The sequence below is a fragment of the Leptinotarsa decemlineata genome, unplaced genomic scaffold, assembly GCF_025532065.1.
Source record: "Leptinotarsa decemlineata unplaced genomic scaffold, Ldec_3_MD MMD2_P_RNA_scaffold_4, whole genome shotgun sequence".
NCBI classification, from domain to species: Eukaryota; Metazoa; Arthropoda; class Insecta; order Coleoptera; family Chrysomelidae; genus Leptinotarsa; species Leptinotarsa decemlineata.
In genome coordinates this window covers 1082487-1108587 of record NW_027412531.1, presented here as the reverse complement: position 1 = coordinate 1108587, position 26101 = coordinate 1082487, and the positions used below count along the sequence as shown (strand labels likewise).

Sequence of the window (26101 nt, the reverse complement as noted above, 5' to 3'; positions counted from 1 at the left end):
TATATATATATATATATATATATATATATATATATACAGTGTCACCGATAAAGTCCGCATCAAAAAATGGGAAACTTTTTTATTTATCGTTTTATGTGAAATTTTATTTTGGCAGTAGATTTTGCTTAAGAAATGATGTCAAATGGCGTCTACAAAATAGGTCACGTGATTTCCTTAACCTGTCAAAATTGACATTTAAAAAAAGAAACATCGAAAAATGACATTATTCTTCAAAATATCCAAAAATATCAAAGGATAAAAACATTTTCTTTTGTAATTTTATACCCACACACCAAGTTTCAAATCCATAATAAGTATTTTATATTTTCACTATTTTTTCGCATTCCTGCTTTTTCTACTTATCAAAATTTAAGCACACCTGTACTAAATCATTTATTTTAACTAAACTTGTCATCAAATTTTTTTTTTGTAATATAATAATATTTTAAGAGCCTCTTTGATGTTAAAAACAAATTTTGAAAAATAAAAGTTGTCAAATTTGATGCAAAGTTCTAGTTTCAACGGGGCTTTCCAAACTATACAGTACTTGAGTTTTTTAATGAGCAAATGGCCTCACAATATGAAAGAAGATAACAAATTGAATGAGTTTGAGAGAAAACAACGTACTTCTAGATGGAAAACTTTAGCACAATTGGATTCACGTAGCTAGCCATCCATGCATAGATAAAAATGACACCAACTCAGGAGCCGCCATGGTGCATGTGATATTTCGAAAGAAAAGATAAAAGATGAGGGAATCTCATATATATAAATCTTGTTTCACAATTTCCTATAAATATGCAGTTATTGGAAAAAAATGTATTGTAGTAATAATTTCAGTTCGTTTTCCAAAACTAAATTGGATTCAACAACTTTAGGTTTGTCCTGGTTCTACGAAATTCAGGTTATTGAGGATAATTTCGGATTGATGAATCCTGTTCTGGTTTCGACTGCGAAATGATCCTAAACTGTTTTGAACCGTCTCGAATCTATCTTGCTCTCGAGGCTGAACTGTTGAGAACTGTGCCCGTTGCTCATGCGCATTCATGTGGAAATTCGTTTGGGCTATTTTCTAGGACGTTTTTTAATTTATTTGATTCAAATAATTGATGATTGAAGTTACATAACATTTGAACTGACCAAAAGGATACGCTATACTACAAAATGGACATGATCAACAGTATTTTCTCGTGTTCATCTCTTCATATATATGATAAGTGACACAGTGGTCTCCTCAAAATATTTTTTGGTTTAACCAAGTGTCAGAGACTATTTCGGACTGTTTGAGATTTTTTGCTTGTACGCATCATGTCTTGCGCAGTTTCCAAACAGTTTCGGATGTTAGAACCAGAACAAACATTTCTGAAATTCTACTTCACTAATTCTACTTCAGAGAAAAACTTTCATACACTTACCTCTCATGTCTGAATTCGACAATTTATCAATTAGAATATCAAACATTCCCCCAATCATCAATTCACGCTCATTTGTAGAATCCAAAAAGTGTTTAACGATTTCCACTGTATGCTTTGGAGACAGGAGTAAAACTTTGATAAGAAACGTTGAGCACTTTTTTCCTTCGATGTTCTTCATTTTGAGAAAAATATTGTAACTCTTGTTGAAGCGGAAAAAGTATCGTAACGTTTTGATGATTTCCTTCAAAAAATCCTCCTTGGCGCCGGTCTTTTCCCACTCCGCGGTGACCTTCATGAATACGGAGCACAGAACATTCATCGCCTTGAAGGATCCGAAGAGAGCCGAAACCGTACGGGAGTTTAAAAGATATCTGAAATTGATAATATTACTATGAAAAATGATGAATGAATCTTTCTGTTTTGAACTTAAACATTGAAATCAATGCATAAGTTTGAAAATATCCTCAAAGGACGAAACTGTAGTAACAATGGTTACTAAATATTACTGGAGTTTTTTCCCCTCTTGTTTTTCCTCAGTTTTATCTTCCTCTTGAAGATGATCACTTGGTGATCGAAACACGTGTCGAGGTGTAAAAGTAACGATTTGGTGTTGGGGAAAAAACTCTAGTAATATTCATTACTACACCAAAGATTCCAAATAGTACATCACAAGTAAAAATGGTTACTAGTCTTTAATACCACGTAGTAACGGCTACGTTTATCAATTCATTGACAATATTACCCTTCAAAATGTGAAAATGGAATCATCCAATTGTATAATTCATAATAAACATTGGAAAAATAGAAAGATGCTATTTATTAGCTTAACTAACAAAAACAATAAAGTTTTTCCAATAAAAATATAAAAATATGAGTATATGCTTACATACCAAGAGAATTAAATATAATAAATCAAAATAAATAGTAAGATGATGATATAAATTGGAGATTTCAAGACTATTTATCCTCTTAGTGTTTCAAACTTCCTCAATTCCAAAACTGTGGATTCTTTCCTTTCGAAGCTGTGTCATTAACCGTTTTGGCGTTAACAGGAGATCATAAAAGCTGATATTATTTTCAGACATATTAGCAATCTGGTCTAATGTTTGACGCTAAAAAAAGTAATTTTCAGTATACTTGATCTGAGTTGGGAAAAATATCATAAAAACGTCGTTCCCTTGATTTGCCTGAAACTGCTCAACTATATCCAAAGTGGTTAAAGCTTTCGCATCCGAGGTTTAATGTCACTAGTTTTCGGGTTTCGTGAGTGACTAACTACTTCAAGGGTTTACACATCCTTAATTATCTCCGATGAAGATCGAAGCTTTCGATTGTTGAGCAATTTTTTCAATTCGGAACATTCAAACACAAACAACACTACAGAAGAAATATTTCAGGCGCTCTGAGAAAATAGCAATTCATATTAGATTTGAATCGCTAAAGATAAAATTCATTTAGAAAAATGTTCCCAGACAATTTATTCCACATGAAAGCAGTTCTCCAAATAGAAGAGTTCTTAAACAGTGGAGTTCCAGGTGTACTTAGTTTAACCTCAAAACAATTATCAGCCACACTCCGTCGCGTATTACTGATATGTAGCGCTCTTTGTGTAATCAAATGTGCCAAGTCACTTAACACTTGAAATTATCCATAAAAGAGACACAAATCTCCAACTTTCCTTCGATGTTCCAGACTATTAAGGTCGCAAGTGATGTTCTTGTCTCCAATTAGGCAAATGACTCTTTTCTGGATGGAATACAGCGGCTTGAGGATATGCTTAAAATCTGTTTAAATCTGTTCAAAATCTGTTTTTCCGTTAATCAGCTGGGGATCCATACATGTGAACAATACTCCAAAGAAGGACTGATCTCAGCTTTATGAAGCATAAAAATTTGCCGAGGTGTGTACTGTTTTGTGATTCGGAATATTGCAATTCCAGCGGCATGATTGTGCCAATAGATATTGGTGTCCATTTCAAAACCTTACAAATCAACCGAAGCAGAGAGCAGAATTGTCTGTCCTGACATTATTTTATGCGGTTCGGAGACATTTATCTATTTGAAGAAAACCGATGCATGAGTTTTGGTGGCTGTGATCGTGATACTAGTTTCTGGTACCACTGGTTAGCCCGAATGTTATCAATTTTCTTCATGGAACGGGTAAACCTGCATTTATGTTTTGTTTGAAAAACTTAATGGAAAATTGCATTGACAATAAACAAAAGAATTTAATTGTTTTGAATCTTGAATATCAAATTTTGGAACAATAAAAAGGTCACCGATATGGTTAAGTAATCAAAAAATAATAAATTTGTAAAATACGAAATATCTGACCTCCTTAAAATTTTTTACGTATCTTTTATTAAAACATGAGTTATTTTTTATAACCTTTCCATATTACTGGAGTTTTTTCCCAACACCAAATCGTTATTTTTACACCTCGACACGCGTTTCGATCACCAAGTGATCATCTTCAAGAGAAAGATAAAACTAGAAACTACTCAAAACTAAAGCTATTTAGGCTATTCAGGTACATCATTCAGGTAGGTAATCAGTAATACCACCCATACAAGTGTACCACCCTAAATTGATTCAACAATTGACCTTTCTATTATTTTACAATATTTCCTTATGTATGTTTAAATGTTACAGCTATATATAGAACAATTTTCAGCTATTTAAAATTAGTTTCACAATATTGCCTATCTAAATATATTCACAATGTGTCTTTTTGTAGTAATCAGTAAACCCAACAATATTATTTCAACAAGCTATATAGTATGCTATTTGGTATTGGTCCGTTATCGTTATTCATAATATTACTATGTACACTTATTTCTACACTCTCATAGGCATCTAGTTGCCTGTTGTTAACTTGTCTAACTAATCTTTAAGAACTGAAGTCTATGGAATGGTTTTGTTGCAAAATATGATGGGCGACTGCTGATTTTTAGGTCTTCCATATTTCAAGTGTGCTATGTGTTCCTTATATCTCACTTTAATAGATCTTTTTGTCTGTCCATAATATTTTGCACCGCAGTCCTTACATTCAATTTCGTAAATTGCGGACTTTTCCGAATTCTCGACTTTGTCTTTTGGACTTCCCAAAAGGCTCTGCAGTGTATGACTTGTTTTAAAAACCACCTTCATACCTAGTTCCTTGAAAATCTTTCCAAAGTTCTTCGTATATTGGTGGTATGGAACTGAGATGTATTTATCTTGGTTATTGTCCTTTCTGAAAGTCGAGATTTCGTTCATTCTTAACCTAAACTTCTTTTTCCTAATTATGTCATCTACAATACTCCTCGGGAAACCGTTAGTGGCTGCTATTTCCTGTATTGTGTGTTTTTCTTTGTGAACCTATCATGTGTTAGAGGGAAAGTCAAAAGACAATGCCCCAAAAAATTCAACCCAGCACGTTTGTGCTGTCCACAATGATGTGAACTGTCAGGAATTGAAAGAAACAAGCACGTACAGGCATAAGACACATTGTAAATATATTTAGATAGGCAATATTGTGAAACTAATTTTATATAGCTGAAAATTGTTCTATGTATAGCTGTAACATTTAAACATACATAAGGACATATTGTAAAATAATAGAAAGGCCAATTGTAAAATTAATTTAGGGTGGTACACTTGCATGGGTGGTATTACTGATTACCTACCTGTATGATGTACCTGTGTAGCATAAACAGCTTCAGTTTTGAGAAGTTTCTAGTTTTATTTTCCTCTTGAAGATGATCACTTGGTGATTGAAACACGTTTTGAGGTGTTAAAAATAACGATTTGGTGTTGGGAAAAAACTCCAGTATTATTCATTACTACACCAAAGGTTCCAAACAGTACATCATAAGTATATAACATTTCCAAATGAACATTACTGGTTTTAGTCATTCTTGATATTGCTAGTTGTTTCAAAAATACATTTTTTTATTTCTACGATATCTTCTCACGATACTGAAAAAAATATTGATTTGAACAAAATTTATAATTACATTTCAACTTCTGATCAAATAATAAAAATGAAAATAAAAATAATCAACTCATTACTTCAATTAAATTCACAACTGATGATTGTAAACATTTTTTCACATATACATTTCTCTGAAAATTATACCAAAATTTTATTCCGATCCATTTTCTCTGATTTGTTCTTGTTTCGTCAATTCGTGATTCGTCACCTGCTGCAAAATTTCTTGTTTCGTCACCTGTTTCTTTTTGACCTTTCGCAGGTAATAATTTATTCCGCATTCGTCAACTGGGACTACTAGGGCCATAAAAGTCCGTAAACCTAAATTCTTTTCAATGCTTATTTACAATAATATATTAATCAATAATCTACACTAATATTATAAAGAGGAAAGATTTGATTTTTCGTTTGAAGAAGGCAAACTTTCCCAATTTCTAGACTTTATTTGGAATCGAATTGTTTAAACCGTATTTAATTATTTTTAAAATAAAAATTGATAATAGAAGCCCAGGTGCAAAGATGAGGTGACGAAACAAGAACACGTTAACCAGGTATATTTTGCAGTTGACGAAACAAGAATAAAATGGGTCATAACAGGTAAAATTTTCCTAGGTAACGAAACACAAATTGACGAAACAAGAAACTACCTTTTCTCTGATAATATAAAAGATTATTCAACATTTGTCAAAATTTTTCATCTGTCATCGTTCTTTATGATTGTAAATGTATGCCATTTCATTTGTAGACCTCATTTTGGTGAGTTATTTCCATATATTCTTTCAATTTATCGTTTGTTTCCATTTTGCAATTTGAGATATTCTTGAAAAATGAAATAAACGTTCCGAATTGTCTACCAAACCCAAATAAAATAAAAATTGTATATATGTACAGTGTGACCCATTTAAAATGGAACCACCCCTGTAGAATGTGCATTTTTCAATCAATCTCAATTTGTTTTTATTGAAATATTAAGCATGAAAAACTGTATCTTGACACTAACTTTCACAATTTTAGTTTCATTTCCAAGGCACTCTATGGTTTTTTTTGTTTGTCACAAACGGCAAAAGTTTATTAGGCAATTTTTGTTTTCAAATTTGACTACACCACTGGATTCGTAGTCGTTATAAATCAAAACTGTCAAATTTTCATTAAAAAATATTTGTTAACAACGAAGTTACAACAACTTCAATTTTGGAAACAAAGTATTTGTTTGTGATTTTTATTCAGATTATAGACATATTTGAGATCTGACAACACTGTCATCACCAAGTAGAACACCAGTGAATTTGTACAGTGAAAATCCGAAGTCAACAGCTCAATGCGTTCTACAGTTATAACTCCTGAAAATATGGTAATGTGAGAGATTTGTGGTGCAAGCGTTTTGTAATAAAAATCTGACTACGCCACTGGATTTGTGGATAATATTCCCTCAAAATCATTCATTTGAGTGTAGGTTACGAGAAGTGTATTCTAGAATAACAGAAAATTAAAAATTCATTTTCAAGTTATGCAGTACTTAGTACATTCTTCCGCATAGCCGCTAAAATCAAATTGATTTAAAGCATGGAAATCATTTATTCAATAATAAAACAGAGAGCAGGACAAAAATTGTTCCCTGTAAATTCTTCATAACTCAGCTAAAACAATCTTTTAGAGGAGATATCAATAATTTGAGGAAGCTGAACTCATTATGCAAACGTTTTATAATAAATCAACAGTAGGCTGTGATTTTGACAGTTAATCATAAATAAAATAATAGTTGTTAGTTACGTGCATTTAATAATGGCTTTGCAATTATCATTAGAAGAAAGAATTGAAATTGTGAGAATTTCTGGGGACAATTATCATAGTGAAAGAGAAGCAGCTAGGATATTTAATCACAGACATCCAAATCGACTTCCCATTGACAGAAGCACCGTCAGTAAAATTAACAAAACATTTAAAGAAACCGGTGCAGTCAGCAAACATATTTTGAAAAATAATCACCGAAGAAGAAATTTAAACGAAGGTGCTGTTTTAGATTATTTTAGAAACCACCCAAACAGAAGTTTACGAGTCGCCAGTTTGGATTTAAACTTACCGAGAGAGACTATTCGACGATGTCTTAAACAAAACAAAATGAGAGCATTTAAACCTAAATTGAAACGTATGGAATTTTGTTTGTGGGCACAAGACGAGTACCTGAATACAAGAAATTTTTTAAACTGCATAATGTTTAGTGATAAAGCTTCTTTCAGCACCAATGGGGTAGTTTCATCGCAAAATGCTCGGTATTGGGCTACGGAAAATCCGCACTGGATCATAAATTGTAAAAGTCAATATTCCGAAAAAGTTAACGTTTGGTGTGGTATAGTACAAAATAGAATAATAGGTCCATATTTTTTTGATGGAAACATAAACGGGCAAAATTTTTTGGAATTTCTAAATAACCAATTATCGGACGAAATAGATGAAATGCCTCTTGCGGAACAAGTAAATTTATATTTTCAGCTCGACGGCTGTTCCGTGCACAATTCGAGGATTGTTAAAGAGTGGCTAAATAACCAGTTTCCAAATCATTGGATAGGACGAGGTAGTGACTTAATTGAATGGCCACCTAGATCGCCTGATCTAACAATATTAGACTTTTTTCTGTGGGGTATTCTGACACAAAAAGTATACAGAACAAGACCAACGAATCGAGCTGAACTCATGCAAAGGATACGACAAGCTTGTGCCGAAATTACAGTTCAACAAATAACAAATAGTGTAAACAATATTCGGAAGAGATACGATAAATGTATTGAACTTAATGGAGGTTTGGTAGAAGCCACAAAAATTTGAATGTTTAGTTTTAAATCAATGTTTATTTTGGTATCAGTTTTTTCTTAATGGCAATTAATTGTTGAATAAATACTTTGAAACTTGTTTGTATACATTTTGTTTTCATCAGCTATAGAAGAAGGTAGAGTAAGTTCAGAATCTCATAAAATGTGATTTTCCAGGTGCGCTGTTACAAAAGTACTATTATTTATTATTGGGAAACTTCCAGAAAGCTTACAAGTATGACCATTAATACTTGGTAAAAGCGCAATTGGGAGATCCCATGACATGAGATTCTGAACTTGGTCTACTACTGCGTAACTTGAAAATGAACTTTTAATTTTCTGTTATTCAATTATTCAATTTTTATTTTAATTTTCACTTCTCGTAACCTACACTCAAATGAATGATTTTAAGGGAATATTATCCACAAATCCAGTGGCCTAGTCAGATTTTTATTACAAAACGCTTGCACCACAAATCTCTCACATTACCATATTTTCAGGAGTTATAACTGTAGAACGCATTGAGCTGTTGACTTCGGATTTTCACTGTACAAATTCACTGGTGTTCTACTTGGTGATGACAGTGTTGTCAGATCTCAAATATGTCTATAATCTGAATAAAAATTGCAAACAAATACTTTGTTTCCAAAATTGAAGTTGTTGTAACTTCGTTATTAACAAATATTTTTTAATGAAAATTTGACAGTTTTGATTTATAACGACTACGAATCCAGTGGTGTAGTCAAATTTGAAAACAAAAATTGCCTAATAAACTTTTGCCGTTTTTGACAAACAAAAAAAACCATAGAGTGCCTTGGAAATGAAACTAAAATTGTGAAAGTTAGTGTCAAGATACAGTTTTTCATGCTTAATATTTCAAAAAAAAAATTGAGATTGATTGAAAAATGCACATTCTACAGGGGTGGTTCCATTTTAAATGGGTCACACTGTATCTAAAATATATGATAAAACTGACCGATACTTGATGAAAATCCATTATAACATATTCAAAAAACACACTTTGATGTGAGATTTTCACTCGAAAGTTTGAAAAACCGCGATTTTGAAAATTTTCAAGTGGAAATCTCACATGAAAGTGTGTTTTTTGAATACTCTTTTACCTGATTCTCCGCAAGAAGAAAGAAGCCAAGCAATCAGAAAAGAGATCGCAAAAAATATTTTTCATTTCATCCAAAACAAAAATCAATTTATAAAATACATAGTTATCTGTACTTTCTTTAATTCTTACCTAAAAAACAATAACGTCGTGTCAGGAGCAGTTTCAGAACAAGTTTCACTCGCAGCCATTTCCAAAAACATCAAAGCACGTTTCACAAATTCGGGATATACACTTGTGATTTTGTAAGCAAACTCCTTATTATTCTCACACATTTTTGCAAGAGTATGAAATATTCTCTCATTGATTGAAGTTTCTTCGGGATATCGCTCCATCAATCTGGTTAATGATGTCAAAATTCTAAAATCCGCCTAAATCGTGAAAAATCAGATTATTCATCGAGTATGCTCAAGAAACTCAGTTTTATACAGGCTGATTCACGGTGGATGGCACATTAGACGTTTCTGGTGAACCAGACAACGGATCACTTTGAAAATTTAATGGAGGGCATATTCGGACATTCTCTAGCCAACTAAAATATTTTCGACAATGCGGTGTTGCCGCTTCTATTAGAAAGCAGTAGCAACTTTGATTTTTCAAATGGAACACTCTGTATATAATATTATTTTTGGAATCTCCAACAATTGCCCGACAACTTTTCTTGATAATTCCCTATACCTATCTGTTACCGTTTTCGAAATAAAAATTAATTTCAATTTTTTTCTTCGAAAATCATGACTTCTAAAAATGCCGATATCTTTTAGTTAAGAAGTACTATGATATCGAAATTTGGTTTGGAGTTAGGTGATACTTGGACACTTCCCACACGTCAGCCTAATCTCCGTTACTTCAATACAGGGTGGTAAAAAAATACAGTTTTTTCGTTTGCTTGAAAAAGTTGCTGAAATTTGATTATTTTGAATGGAACACCCTATATATTATTGAAAATTCGGAAATCTGCTGAAATTTGCTTTCTTTCTATGTATATCATACCTATACCTAACTAGTCAAGTTTCGGACTTATGAACATTTATTTGTGAAAATGTCCCTTCAGAATGGTATTTCCATTCGGTATTTGGTAAGCAGGTCATGATTACTATTTGACAGTAGCGTTGTGACATTCTCCTAATAATATCGACATTTTCGTCACTTCAGAAGTTGCAAATACCTTCAAAACGATGGAACAAAACTATTCAAACGAAGTTCTTATAATTTATTTATTATTTTTGGACAGTGTGACAAAATTATCAGCAGAACATGTAGAAAGTTCAATGAAATGTATCCGAATCTACCGCCAATGAACCTCAAGAAATTTATACGAATTCAGAACAATTTCAATATGTTTGGATAAACTTTAAAAAAGCACTAAGAAACTTGAAATTGGAAATATTGATATGAATAATTATAAAAAAGTAAAACAATCATGTGGAATATTTCAAAATATGTTCGAATCGCTGGCCGTTCACTTCCAAGCACTTTAAAATGCGGGTGTTGACTGCTTTCGTGGTAGCAGATTTGATTTCATTGGGATTCAAATCTTCAAATGTTTGGGCAATCCTCTCTAACAATTCATCTCTCGAACGCACGGGTATTTTGTAAACTTTTTCTTTAAACATTCCCCACAAATAAAAATCTAATGGATTAAGATCGGGTGATCTCGCTGGCCAATTCCATGGTCCCAAGCGCCTCATCCACCGATCGTCAAATAGTCTATCCAGTTCTGCGCTCACTTCTCTTGTGCAATGTGCAGGAGCTCCGTCTAGTTGGTACCAACAGTTTCGATAATCTTCGAGTGGCAGATTATCCACGAAACTGTCTACAGTATTCTCCAAAATATTCAGGTAGCTTCTGGATGTTAATGACTCCTCGTATATCACGTACCTCAATTTGTTGTCCATCAACATGCAGAAGACATTAAAACTAAATTTTTCTTGAAATCCGGCTTCTTTTGTGACGTGAGGATTTTCACTGGACCAATAATGACGATTTTTTCTATTGAAAATCCCTTCTCTCGAAAATTTCGATTCATCAGTCCAAATAATTTTATTTAAAAAAAGTGGATCTTCTTGAATGCGTGTCAACAACATTTCACAAAATTCTACTCTCTGTTGAGGATCTTGAGGCTTCATTGCTTGAATTTTGGTGAATTTATAATCATGCATTTTATGTCTTCGCAAGATTCTTTGAACCGATGAATATTTCATACCCAAATCTTCTTCAGCACTTCTTATCGATGACTCAGGAAATGCGTGAAAATATGCTAAGACATTAATCTGGTTGTCTTCGAAAGTTACGGGTCGAGGCAAGTTTCTTGGTGCTTTTAAAGTTGATCCAAATGCATTGAAATTGTTCTGAATTCGTATAAATTTCTTGAGGTTCATTGGCGGTAGATTCGGATACATTTCATTGAACTTTCTACATGTTCTGCTGATAATTTTGTCACACTGTCCAAAAATAATAAACAAATTCATAAGAACTTCGTTTGAATAGTTTTGTTCCATCGTTTTGAAGGTATTTGCAACTTCTGAAGTGACGAAAATGTCGATATTATTAGGAGAATGTCACAACGCTACTGTCAAATAGTAATCATGGCCTGCTTACCAAATACCGAATGGAAATACCATTCTGAAAGGACATTTTCACAAATAAATGTTCATAAGTCCGAAACTTGACTAGTTAGGTATAGGTATGATATACATAGAAAGAAAGCAAATTTTAGCAGCTTTTCGAATTTTCAATAATATATAGGGTGTTCCATTTGAAATAATCAAATTTCAGCAACTTTTTCAAGCAAACGAAAAAACTGTATTTTTTAACCAAACCAAATTTCGATATCATAGTACTTCTTAACTAAAAGATATCGGCATTTTTAGAAGTCATGATTTTCGAAGAAAAAAAATGAAATTAATTTTTATTTCGAAAACGGTAACAGATAGGTATAGGGAAATATCAAGAAAAGTTGTCGGGCAATTGTTGGAGATTCCAAAAATAATATTATATACAGAGTGTTCCATTTGAAAAATCAAAGTTGCTACTGCTTTCTAATAGAAGCGGCAACACCGCATTGTCGAAAATATTTTAGTTGGCTAGAGAATGTCCGAATATGCCCTCCATTAAATTTTCAAAGTGATCCGTTGTCTGGTTCACCAGAAACGTCTAATGTGCCATCCACCGTGAATCAGCCTGTATAGGAAAGACTCAATATCACCGAATGAAATGGCAGATTCTTGCTGAATATCATTATTAAAATTTTCTAATATAACTAACCGTTTGCAAAACCGCCCATTACGTGTTTCACTGTATAGCAGCAGGAGTGATGAGTTATTCTTTCTGTTTGAAAGATACTTCCTTCAGATTATGAATAGAATAATAAAAAAAATTAATAAAATTAACATTTTGTGGAACGAATGCAAATGCAGGCATTCATACAAAAGAAACCGTTAAAAATATTGAGTAAATGTATTTTTTTCAATCCATTCATTAATGAAACACAATCTCAACACTGTTGTTTGTTCATTCATACAGGAAAACAGCGTCTTCAATGCGTTTAGCAAATTGTAATATTGATTTATGTATTTGTAAAGCAAATTGTGAGAGGAACACATGAGGTTCAGAGTCGACTATTTCACAGTAATTATCAAAATACCAAAAGAAATGACTACCCTGATTAAAGTCGCATACTGACACCTACTATTCATTTTTTTAATCTACTGGAATAATATATTTGAATTCCGCACTTGACAGATAATATGTAAAATAGTTTTTTGAATATGTATCATTATTTCATTCACTTCAAACTATTTTTCAGCCATTTCACCCGATTTTCATTTTAAAATTTGCTACATAGTTCAAAAAAGGTTAATAAAACTGGTACTTACTGAAAATCTGGGAGTACGAGTATCCTCTATAATGCTCAACGAAACGTAGATTATATTCTTCCCATTCGTTTCTAACGCCTTCAGTACGTATTCCAAGCAATTATTGTGTATAAACTCAAACTTTTCGTATGAGTTGCACATTATACGGCTTTCAATAGCGGTTAATATCTTAAAGAGGTTTGTATCGTCTTGTTTGCTTTCCAGTCCTTGAATAAGTTCATAGAAACACCTCGATTCAAATTCTTCTGCCATTTCTTCCTCAAAATATTATTAAACTGCTGTTATATCTCAATTTCAACTTTAAATTTGAAATTTCCAAATTTGGTGAGGACACTGATCACTTTCATTCAGCAATTACTTCAGAAATAATCGTATTGATGGGCAGATGCTAATTCTGAAATGCATTCCAAAGTACTGAGAAGAAGAAATCTTATACGCTTCACTCTATTCAGACAATGTTTCCGCATGTCATGTAAAATTGCCTAGAATTCGTGCGGAACTAACTCGTATTCGACTTGATTCTTTGAAATATTTGTACATGAATTATCTGAAAAAACACGAGAACTCCGACACTAAAGACTGCTTATAAAACAGCAAAGAAAAGCGTAGAAATTGAAATTCGCCAGGAAAAGATAAATCATCATATGAAAAAAGTAAATGAGTCTAGCAATAAAAGCAAAACTCTTTGGAGTATAATCAAGCAACCATCTAGAACAACTGAGAGTAAACGTATAATCCTGAATCACAATCAGAAATGTATCAGTATCAGAATCACTTCTGAGGTTGATATTTAATTTAGACTTTAGAACTTCATGTAGAAATATATTCCAACAAAATAAAATATTGACAGTTGCAAGTCTGTACATTTTGAAAACATTGACATATGTACATGAAAATGAACTTTTCCAAACAAAAACAGAGATGCATAGCTATGATATAAGAAGAAAAGATATGATCATAACACGAAAACACCATCACACAAAATATGAAAAATCTCCCAAATTTGCCGGCATTCGAATGTATAATTTACTGCCAAACGATATAAAGACTCTGTCTCCTCATATCTCCAAAAAAAAATTGAAACGTTATTTATCAGAAACCCACACAGCACCAGATATTCATGGAATATTCCCTGTATATCATAAAACGAACGTATATATTCCAAATATTCATAGAATATTCTTGGAATATATACATGCCTTCAGAATATTCATAGAATATGCTTGAATGAATATGGCAGGATTATTCCCGAAAGAATGTGCATAGAATGTCTATAAATGGATTATTCTCCCTTGAATATTCGAAGAATATTATCGATCGAATATACCATATGGTATATTGTTAGAATATATCCCCACGGTATATTTTGGAATATTCTATACAATGGAATTTTGAATTATCTTATAATAACGTATTCAAATAATTCAATATTATTAAAAACAAAAATATTCGAAGATCTTAATCGAATGCATAACATAATGTATATAACCCTGATAGTGTTAACCACTTTTTGAACTCAACGCGAAGATTCTGGAAGAAGTGCTCCAACAGCAACTGTTGGAAACGACAAAAAAATTTGAATGGGCCAATAAATGAACCAATTGCATCAATACATTGGTTAATTCTCATCCTATTTGTCTTTTTGTATTTGAAATAATTTAATTACAAAGCAAAAAATCCTGGAAACAGAGAAATGGGGAAGTGAAGAATTGGAGTAAACGTTTCTCATTGGTCAATTGAAGTGTAGCGCGCGACAGTCGAATAAGCTCTGTGAAAGCGGCTGTCCCTTAATGCATGGTACCTTTGCGTTAAATTCGCCATTTGATTCAACATGGCGGTGGACGTGGCAGGTTCGCGTGTGTAATGCATGGTGTATTGGTGTTATTATCAAAGTATAATTCTCTCACGTTCAGTGTACCATTCATAATTTGGGATTGTCCAATTTGCAGTACAGCGAATAGTTTGATTTTGGATCTTCAAACAGGAGAGTTGCATATATTCAGTCTTCAAGAAAAGTAAGTAAAATGTAATAGTATCGATAGTAAAGTCATAGTGATTAACCTACTATACCTCATTATAGGCTCGAGGAGAGTTGGTGTGTGGGATTTGTTGGTTTGACTAAGTACATGTTTGAACTAGAGTGATTTCAGTTGTCTATCTTCAATAGAGAAAAGTAAGTGAATGACACATTCTTTTGTATCATTTGTTTTCATAATTTTTATCACTCGTTTTCAAGATAGTATCAATTTGCCCAAAAGGAAACAGAGTGGTACCTGGTACAGTCAAGTGCGCCAAGGAACTGAAAACGTAATGAGTACTTTTCAACAAGACAATGCAAGTTGCTCTCCAAGTCATAAAATGTTGTAAATGTTCATGAGTAACCTATGCGAAAAATATCTATTTGATTTTTATTCCAGTTTTATTGTGCCACTTTCAAATAGTGATAATGAACGTTAATGTACATTTTGTTCCAGGTATTACTATTGAAACACTGGCTGATGCATTGTTGGACAAATATAAGGAGCAAAGTTTGGATAACTTTAAGTAAGTGAAATTCATTGAAGAACCCATCATACCACTCATTTTAAATACTTCATTTGTGGGTTCATTTTTTTAAGTGAGAAACCTAACCTAACCTATTTCTTGATGTAATACACTTTTTCTTTTTCAATGAAATGATATATTTATTATTTCTTAATTAGTGCTGATGAATTCACAAAGTTGTTATTTTAGTATATTTTTTAGTATACATTTGTTTGAGAGTAGGAACATCCTAATTTGAATACATTTCTAATATTTGTAATATGACAGTATTCAGGAATATTTTATTCAGTGAATAAATATTTTGAATTAGATTTTTATTTTTAATATTGGTTGAAACGTCAAATATTTCAGTGTATATTGTTTTTGAAATATATTTGTTTATGAATATTATGTGTTTTATTACTTATGTGAATCTTGTATCAAAATGCAATATATACATGCCTAATAGCAGTTACTCGTCACATTCTTGGAATATTCCAAATATTCCTAGAATATTCATAAAATATATTTAAAGAATTTTCTATGGCGTTTCTCTATTGTATATTCCTACAATAAACTAAGAATATCCTGAATATTTCATGAATATTCCTTGGGTTCTATTCCTGGAATATTCTTAATAGAATATACCTTAGATATTCTAAGAATATTATAAGATATTCCAAGAATATTCCCAAGGAATATTCTTGAAATATATCAAAGGTTCGCCAGGAGCACTTCCAGGGAATATTCTACAGAAGATATATATATATATCCATGGCATATTAGCATAATACAATATCCTTAAATGTATATTCATGAAATATACCTGGAATATCTATTGCTATGTGGGTAATGAGTATGAGAAAAGTGTATTTATTTTCAAAGAGAATAATTCAAACTCATATGAGAGATGAATAATGTAAACACAATATTATTTTAATATGTGCCAGTAAGAGATTATAGAGATTATATAAACGAGAGAGTATATACCTACTATATTATTCTTGATAATATTCTATGAGTATCTATTCAGTCATTTACCAGCGAGAATCGAGAATTAAAGCGACTTTTTTTCTGAACAAAACATTCACCGGTAAAAAACCAAACGTGAATGAAATATTGCCAGAAACTGGGTTGATCGTTCGTATCTAAGGAGAAATACGAACGAAAATGGAGAGAAGTACGAATTTTTTACTTATGACTTGAAAAAAACCAATAACGATGCTATTACTACCAATAATAATCCCGGTTGGATTGGACCAAAAAGTAGGTGGGGTTTTAGCAGACTATATGTAATAAGGTTACTGATATATTAGAAATAATTTCACACTATATTGTACTTTTTCATGACATACCTTGGTGAGTTGAGCATATAGATGCGCCGGCAGATTTTCAGACACTGGTAGAGAGGCGATAAATTCCTCGTTTTGTGGTACCACACACGCACGCCCGATACTCGAAGGTACTCGTGTCAATATAATACATACAGTGTGATACAAAATGAATGAGTTTAAATGAGAATGGAACAAAATCATCATTTCATCATGCGAAATGGAAACCATTGAAAAAAATTCGGTAAATTTTCGTTATGTGGACACCCGGCGATTTTGAAACAATTTTTGACTGTACCTACGTATTTTGATGCGTAGATTACGAATCCGAAAGAAAAAAGCGGCGCTCTCCCTTATTTAAAAAGTTACGGCCCTTCAAAGTTCAGAAAAGGGCAACTTTTCAGCCTTCTTTTTCACTAAATAAACTATTTAAAAACACATACATTTATTCACTAGGTCACCTTTACACCTTATTCCTCCTTCTTTAACACTTTTCACTTCAATAATCAACATTTTTCTTATAAAAATGTTAAAAAATGTACGGAGCTGCTTTTTGGTTAGATATCACTGTATTTTACGTTTTTAAGGTTGATGATATGGTTGGTACGACTGATGCAGTCCATATTCCTGAAGTAATTCAAATGTTTTTTTACCTTCATTCTTTAGATCGTAAATTGGTTTTTGGTGGTGTATTATGAATTTGAAATAGTAGGCGACGGCAAATACCAACCGCTTTTTTCTGAAATGTCACTAGTAACTAACCTAAAAATAGAATAATGTCACCAGGAGAAGCATTCGTTTTTAAATTAAGTTTTTTATAAGAAAAATGTTGATTATTGAAGTGAAAAGTGTTAAAGAAGGAGGAATAAGGTGTAAAGGTGACCTAGTGAATAAATGCTTGTGTTTTTATATAATTTATTTAGTGAAAAAGAAGGCTGAAAAGTTGCCCTTTTCTGAACTTTGAAGGGCCGTAACTTTTTAAATAAAAGAGAGCGCCGCTTTTTTCTTTCGGATTCGTAATCTACGCATCAAAATACGTAAGTACAGTCAAAAATTTTTTCAAAATCGCCGGGTGTCCACATAACGAAAATTTACCCTTATTTGGAAAAAATATTACAGTTAACATTTCGTTCCTACGATTTTTTCTTCGCCTCCTCCAATCCGTGTACTTTGATTTAGTCAAGTATTTCTTCAAGATCATTATGAAAATTCTCTGAAACTGTGAGAAATTTTGTTAAATTTCCGTATCTATACACACTTCCCAGTCTCAATACGGTGTGTAGGTGGAGCTTTCGAAGAAGCGTGTCGGTCAACAGAATTTCCATTTACCCTAGAAAACCATACTCGGTATAAATAAAAATAGTTTAAAATAACTAAAAAACATGCTTTATAAGAACAACGAACTGAAAAGTTGAAAATATTGTTTTTAAATAAAACAATAACGATCGAAAAATACTAGTATCATTGTGAAAAAAGCGTGGGCGCTTTGTGTCATATTTTTTGTATATCAAGCGCCCGTCGTTATTTGTCACAATAATACTATAGTCCGTTCATAATTTGTTGATAGCTCACTGCAAGTTTGACCCTCATTAGAGAACTGAAATACAGAGAGGACAGCTAATATGATATAATAACAAAAACCAAACTAAAACTGACAGTTTAAGATGTTTTCGACTAACCCACCTTGTATCTGAAGAAATACAATACAGCTATAAAACTTTTAATCCGATTATGTAGGTATTTTTAGTGGAAATGAGTGACCAGTGTCGTAGAGTATATGATTAAAACATTAGTTACTTTAAATAAATAAATATATTAATATTCTTAAACTGTAGGTACTGTAAACTGTATTTTTATTTTAAAAAAAATTCTTTATTTTATTCAAAAATAATAAGTTACTTGCAATTTGTAAAAGATACATTTATTTAATTAATACCTATTTTTAAATGATATAAACTACGATTACTTACAAAACTATTCAAATTCAAAATAAACAGGATCATCTTCGGAATCCGAGTCGTCTTGCAGGTTAATAATTAGCGGTTGTGTCTCTACAGTCGTCGCATCAATTATATTGTCAAAATCCCACATTTTTTGTTCTTCTTCTATTGCATGTCTTACTGCATCTCGCCAATTTTGTTCTGTAATATGTTGTAAAGACTCATATAACAATTCACGTACAGCTTGTATTTTATATGACGTATTTTTTCTAGCCACATAGCTTTGCATTTGTGCCCAAATGAGTTCAATTGGACTTAATTCGCAGTGGTAGGGTGGAAGTCTAAGGACTGTGATGTTTCGTCTTTCCACCATTTTGTCAACTACGTATTTCTTGAACTTAGATTTGTGTTGCCGGGCAATTTTTAAAAGTTCTGCTTTAACCATTCCATCTTCGTAAGGCAGGGACTTATTCCGCAGCCAGTCAATGATATCCTGTTTCTTCCACGCAGTCGTTGGAAGTCTTTCAACTAGTCGTGAATGATAAGGTGCATTATCTAATACTATAATTGAGTTTGGTGGTATATGTTCAATCATCTGCTCAAAATACTCTTCGAAAACATCAGCTGTCATCTCCTCGTGATAGTTTTTTGTGCTTTTGGATTCAAATTCCAACAAACCATGCTTAGCAAATCCTTTTTCACTGCCAATGTGAGAAACTATTAATCTACTGCCTTTACCAGAGGGTGGGGAAATACCAGTAGACCAACCTTCCATAAAGGCTTGCCTGGAGCTTGATATATTTATATCTGTCCAAATTTTTGTGAGAGTATGACCTGCGTTTACCCACGTTTCGTCCTGATAGTAAATTGGCCTTCTTTCAGCCCGAAATTTTCGTATAGATCTTAGATACTTTCTTCTCCAACATATTATCTTTTCCCGGTCAATCAAAAGTGATTTTCGGTCTGATTTCTCCCACCGGAAATTTAATTCTTTTAAAACTTGCCACAATTTGGTTCGTCCGACATGAGGCAAATCCGGGTCGTCTCTAACTTCTTGTAAAATTTTGTTTAAGTTGGGTATTTCTTTTTTGTAAAAAAATTCGTGAATTTTCCTTCGAATACCATTTTTGGCAAATTCATCAATTTCAATAGGTTTTCCCCCCCTCTTTAAGTATTCGTTTGTATTTGGGTTAGCTATACCTTTTTTTTTTCTTTCTGATAGGAACCTATATATTGTTGACTCCCCTACGCCCGTCATGTTGGCACAACTCTTGATTATGTTCTGAACAGTGTTTGTGGGATTCTGAGAAACCAGAGCATCGTGAACGTTCAAAACAATAGTCTTCTCTCTTGGTAAATAGACAGACTTACTGACTGTACGCAACAGTACCGGTGTAAAACTTGATGATGTTGATGATGATGACGAAGCCATCGCAAGCAATCAAACAAAACAAGCAGGAACGAAAGGTATGTATATGTTTGTAGGAATATGAAAAAAAGTTACTCACGCACTGCACAAAATTCGCAAAATAAATATTAGAGACGTTAATTACTGCCGTAGACGCCGAAACACCAACGAGTCGTAAATTAAATGCGATTAAAAAATGTACTGAACCAAAAATTATTTTCGTTCGTAACAACTTCACCCTTTCAAGGCAAGTTTCGAATATAAACTGAAGCTTTATATTTAATGAATAAACACCTCAGGAACCTCCGCCTATGATTTTACGAGTTTTACGACCGTTTTATGACTTGGGCCCTCATTTTGTGCTATCGACAAATTATGAACGGACTATAGTATTTTTTGATCGTTATTGTTTTAAGCTTGAACTTTTTGAACTTTTCAGTTCGATGTTCTTTAAAAGCGTGTGTTTTGGTTTTTTCAAACTATATTTATTTTTCAATTTTAGTTTCATATGCTATAGAAGCCTGTTTTTCATTTTTACAAACTATATTCGATTTTTTCAAATATTTGAGTAACTGAATTTTTCAGGTGTACATTTTACGATAACGTTTTCATTGTTGTTATCCATATTCTGGTTTGGTTTCAAATAATCGAATCTGATTTTGAAATGTATCTTCCGTTTCGTTCAAAACTTTTTTCTGTATTGAATCACGGGTAATTGAAAATATTTAAATATCTAAATATTTTATCTGTAGTACAAAATTTTGCTAACACATACAATTCTTTAAATCCACTTTCAAAATAATGCATAATAATTTTCGAAGTTTATCAAAAAATTTTGATGAGTTCGTCATATTGCTTGCAGAAATACAGGGTGTCCCTGGACTTCCTCTTTTCCTCTCGGGAATGTATAGATGGGGTCAAAATATCACCAGTACTTCATATAACTTTTTTTCCTAAAAGTCTTCGTAACCAAGTTACGGGCCCTCGAAGTTACAAAATGAAAAATGTTTTTCTTTGATAACTTTTCAAGTGAATATTCAAAATCATCCAAATTTTGGTAATTGACTAAACAAATGAATTCCGTCGATGAGCTTTCATGCAGGAGTCAGTTGTTTTGCTACAAAGTCAGAAACGGACTACCCCCGTTGGTCCACACCCCAAAACTTTGAAATGACAGATATTTTTCAATATTTTTCAACAAATTAAAGTTACTTGGACAATTTTATGAATAAAAGTACTCGTGTGGAAAGTCGATCGGAGCAACGAGTCTTGATAAAAATGTAGTTTCACTCGACGACATCAAACCCGCTCGTCCACCATTATTTGAAATGAATAATTATCAAAGCAGAAATAATAATGATGACGTTAATTCAACAACATTTATCCTGAGATGTCTACCATTATTCGAAAATATTAGTTTTCAAGGAAAATGGAAATGATAGGTAAAATGTTCATAACGAATTTTTATAATGCAAACACGTTTAACTAACGAAACTCAACAGCCTCAAGAGCAAACAGAAATGAAAAATCCGCTACAGAAACTGCTCGATATGACCACCTTCTCTCTCTATACATTTTCTTAGTCTGCGAAGACACCCTCTCTGTACTTGAAATAGCATTCCAGGGTCGTTTTGTATGACTTCACAATGTAATGTTATTCTATTCAACAATGCATCTCTTGTGTGAATAGGTGTAGCGTAAACAAGGCTTTTTAGATGCCCCCACAGAAAGAAATCCAATGGATTCAAATCCGGAGACCGCGATGGCCATGAATATGGCCCACCTCTACCAATCCATCTATTGCGGAAAATATGGTTCAGATGGTCACGCACAATCAAACTAAAATGAGGAGGAGCGCCATCATGTATAAACCACATATCTCTTCGGGTTTGCAATGGAACATGTTCCAAAAGTCCATTCAAATCGTTCTGAATGAACTCCAAATAACGTTCTCCATTCAATCGGTCCTGTAGAACGAATGGTCCTATAAGATGGTTTCCTATGATACCAGCCCAAACATTCACGTTGAATTTCCGTTGGTGTTTGGTTTGCAATATCCCATGGGGATTTTCTTCGGCCCATATATGGAGATTATGAGAGTTGATAACTCCATTTCTACTGAAACCTGCTTCATCAGTGAATAAAACTCGATTAATAAAAGTCATATCCTCTCTTTGCCTATCCATGAACCAATTGGTATATTCCAGTCGTGCTGGAAAATCTTGAGGTGTCATGGCATGTACCTTCTGGATGTGAAATGGGTGGAGCAGTTGTTCCCTAATTATTCTATGAATAGTGGACTTGGATGTATGGAACTGTTCTGATAGATTTCTGATGCTCATTGAAGGATCATCAGCGACGGCTTCCAAAATATTTTCCCCCAATACAACGGTACGTACAGTCCTAGGAGCGCCCTCACCACCTCGTTTTGGCAAAACTGTACCTACAATAATATCGAAATAAAACAACGTGCTCAAATTAATTATCAATTATTACATACCTGTCTCCCTCAAGTTGCGATCGACACCCTCGAATGTTTCTCTTGACGGTACCGTTCGATTGGGAAAATGCTCGGAATACAGACGACGAGCTTCTGCAGCATTACAAAATGCTCGTCCATAAAATACATGCATATCTGCATATTCATTGAATGTAAACTGTTCGGCCATATCAAAAAAATTCAAAATATCCTATAGAATATTGACAATACAATGATAGTCATATGACAACGCACCACTCAACAAAACAAAATCGCATTCCAGTTTCTCATTTTTTATCAAAACTTTCTAAAAGGTTTTTTTGTCAACATCTGTGAAAGAAATGGAACATAATTATTCCCTGGATATTTTTCACCTGATCATGTGCAGCCGTTTTTGTAGTTCATTCGTTTGCTTTTTATTAGTATAGTAAATATTTTTTCCGATGTGCGTTTTTTCAGCTAAATTTAGATTCGTGTTAAAGAATTTCTCCCATAAAATTATAATTATCAGTGAAACTCCTCAACAGTTTAGCTGTGAAGAAGAATTCGAAACATTCGAATGTTGAGTTTCATGAGATTCAGATAACTGATTAACACGAAACGTGATTATTCCACACGTATTATGTACATACAAAATATGGAATGAATTCGATATTTCATAGTAGAGTAGCTTGTTAGTTTAAAAACACCACGAATCTACAGAACTTGATATTTCTTTTGAAAAAATATCTGCTATCACAATTGTGACTTAAACTTCCATATAGGTACTGTACTTTTTGTTTACGACTTCATTTTAGCATACTTTGTATTATTCCTGTTATAAATGTTGTTGAATTAACGTTATCATTATTATTTCTGCTTTGATAATTATTCATTTCAAATAATGGTGGACGAGCGGGTTTGATGTCGTCGAGTAGAACTACATTTTTATCAAGACTCGTTGCTCCGATCGACTTTCCACACGAGTACTTTTATTCATAAAATTGTCCAAGTAACCTTATTTTGTTGAAAAATATTGAAAAATATCTGTCATTTCAAAGTTTTGGGGTGTGGACCATCGGGGGTAGTCCGTTCCTGACTTTGTAGCAAAACAACTGACTCCTGCATGAAAGCTCATCGACGGAATTCATTTGTTTAGTCAATTACCAAAATTTGGATGATTTTGAATATTCACTTGAAAAGTTATCAAAAAAAAAACATTTTTCATTTTGTAACTTCGAGGGCCCGTAACTTGGTTACGAAGACTTTTAGGAAAAAAAGTTATATGAAGTACTGGTGATATTTTGACCCCATCTATACATTCCCGAGAGGAAAAGAGGAAGTCCAGGGACACCCTGTATATATATATATATATATATATATATATATATATATATATATATATATATATATATATATAAAATCTAGAAAGGTTAATGCAGTCAAGCTGCTGGAAAATAATTCCATGAAAATCAAAAAATAAATAGATAAGTACTCTTTGGTGGCTCTTAAATTGAAATCAATATGGGAATGATCAAAGAGTACTTATCTATTTATATATCATTCCCATATTGATTTCAATTTAAGAGCCACCGATAGACAGCTGTTTCAGCCTATTGGGCATCGTCAGTACCGAGCAGGCAGTCTTTGATTGAAGACAAAATGGAAAAAATCAAGAAAGTACTTGATAAAAATAGCTGCGTAAACGCAAGCGAAACATAAGTGGAACCACCTATTGGTGTGACACCCAAGTCAACTTGCCAAGTTTTTATGTCAGTGTTGGTGGTTTGACCAATCAACCGACAACTGCGGTAGCAGAAATTTGGGAAGCTAACCTGAAATGCCATAGGAAAACGAATCCACATGTTTCTACAAATGATATGAAATCTAGAAAGGTTATTGCAGTCAAGCTGCTGGAAAATAATTCCATGAAATTCAAAAAATAAATAGATAAGTACTCTTTGTTCATTCCCATATTGATTTCAATTTAAGAAGAATGTAGAAGACATGATTTCACCAAGGCCTCCAATAATCAGAAAAAATATTTCGACAGAGAGGTACTGGATAGAGAGTTGTGGTCACCTCGTTCAGTGTCGAAAACTATGCCTAGTTCATCAGCTGCTCGGGCAGCTGCCCTATAGAGGAATGCTTCAATCGTGGTCACGGACTATGCAGAGAAAAGGATCCGAACTTCTGATGACTTTACAGGTTGTATCCAGTACCATTCTGTCATGTAGACACTCTAAACTTGAAAGTCCACGGCCTCCCTGTTGTCGGGGGAGGTACAACCGTGGAACGGACGATTTGGGATGCAAACTCCTATAGAGATGCATCATTTTTCGGGTCTTTACGTCGATTTGATACAGCTCCTCCCAATTCCACTTCACTACTCCAAGCGAGTAGGGTTAAATTGGAACGGCAAGCAAATGTATTGCAGCAACTTTGTTCTTCTCCAAAAGTTCCGATGACTAGATCTGTTGTTTGTGCTGATACTTGCCGCGGAGAGAGTTCTTCACTGTTGTTACCACTTCTGAGTAGTGGCGTTGTTCCACTCCGAGGTGATTATACGTCTCTCTGGCATCCAAATGGTGTAGGATGCTTCCATCTACGAGCTGCATGACCTCTCCGTAGTCCCCGAATCTCCTCCGCATATTTGTCTATCCCTAATTTCAAACCGATAGGATGAGTGTACTCTTCCATCAACCTCAAGAACTGATGGAGATCCTTCTCTCCAGAGGCATAAAGTTTAAGATCATCCATATAAAACAGATGGGTGACCTTGTGCCTCCGGTTTTCGGGGGTGCCACAGTTATACCCTGGAGTGTTTCTGAGCGCAACGGATAATGGCAATAGTGAGACGCAGAAGAGAAGGGGACTGAGGGAATCATCCTGAAATACACCCCTTCTGAAAGTGACCCACCCTGTTTGGACTCTTTCTTGACCAGATGTTATGGTGAAGCGAGTTCGCCAAAGTGGTATCAGTTGTTCAATTCATCTCACTATGTTGTGGGATACCGCAAATGCAAGATGAGCTCATGCGATATTGTATAGAGTCCTGGGTTACACATCTATCGATGAGCAGAATCTCTTTACATCCAGCGACTCCACTCTTCAACCCTCTCTGCTCATATATCCGTTCGCACACTCGGTCAACTGTGGTGAGTATTTGTGTGTATAAGATGCTTGTAAACAATTCAATACGAATTCAAGCATGTAATTATTATTATTATAAAACCCGAAGCCGGTCGTGAA

The 26101-nt window shown here is 33.4% G+C and overlaps 1 protein-coding gene across 2 annotated transcripts in view; it reads right to left on the bottom strand.

The window, feature by feature from the left end:
* The window catches only part of LOC111516471 (uncharacterized), a 30728-nt gene extending 13495 nt beyond the window's left edge, over positions 1 to 17233 (bottom strand). The window contains exons 1-4 of one of the 2 annotated variants that reach the window (XM_074186634.1): positions 17068 to 17233; positions 13190 to 13583; positions 9444 to 9682; positions 1416 to 1786 (exon numbers count right to left, since the gene is read on the bottom strand). In XM_074186634.1, the coding sequence (XP_074042735.1) occupies positions 1416 to 1786; positions 9444 to 9682; positions 13190 to 13441 (862 nt within the window). In that variant the 5' untranslated portion in view covers positions 13442 to 13583; positions 17068 to 17233. The other variant, XM_074186635.1, reaches the window with a different exon arrangement.
* Between the last annotated feature and the right edge of the window lie 8868 nt (positions 17234 to 26101).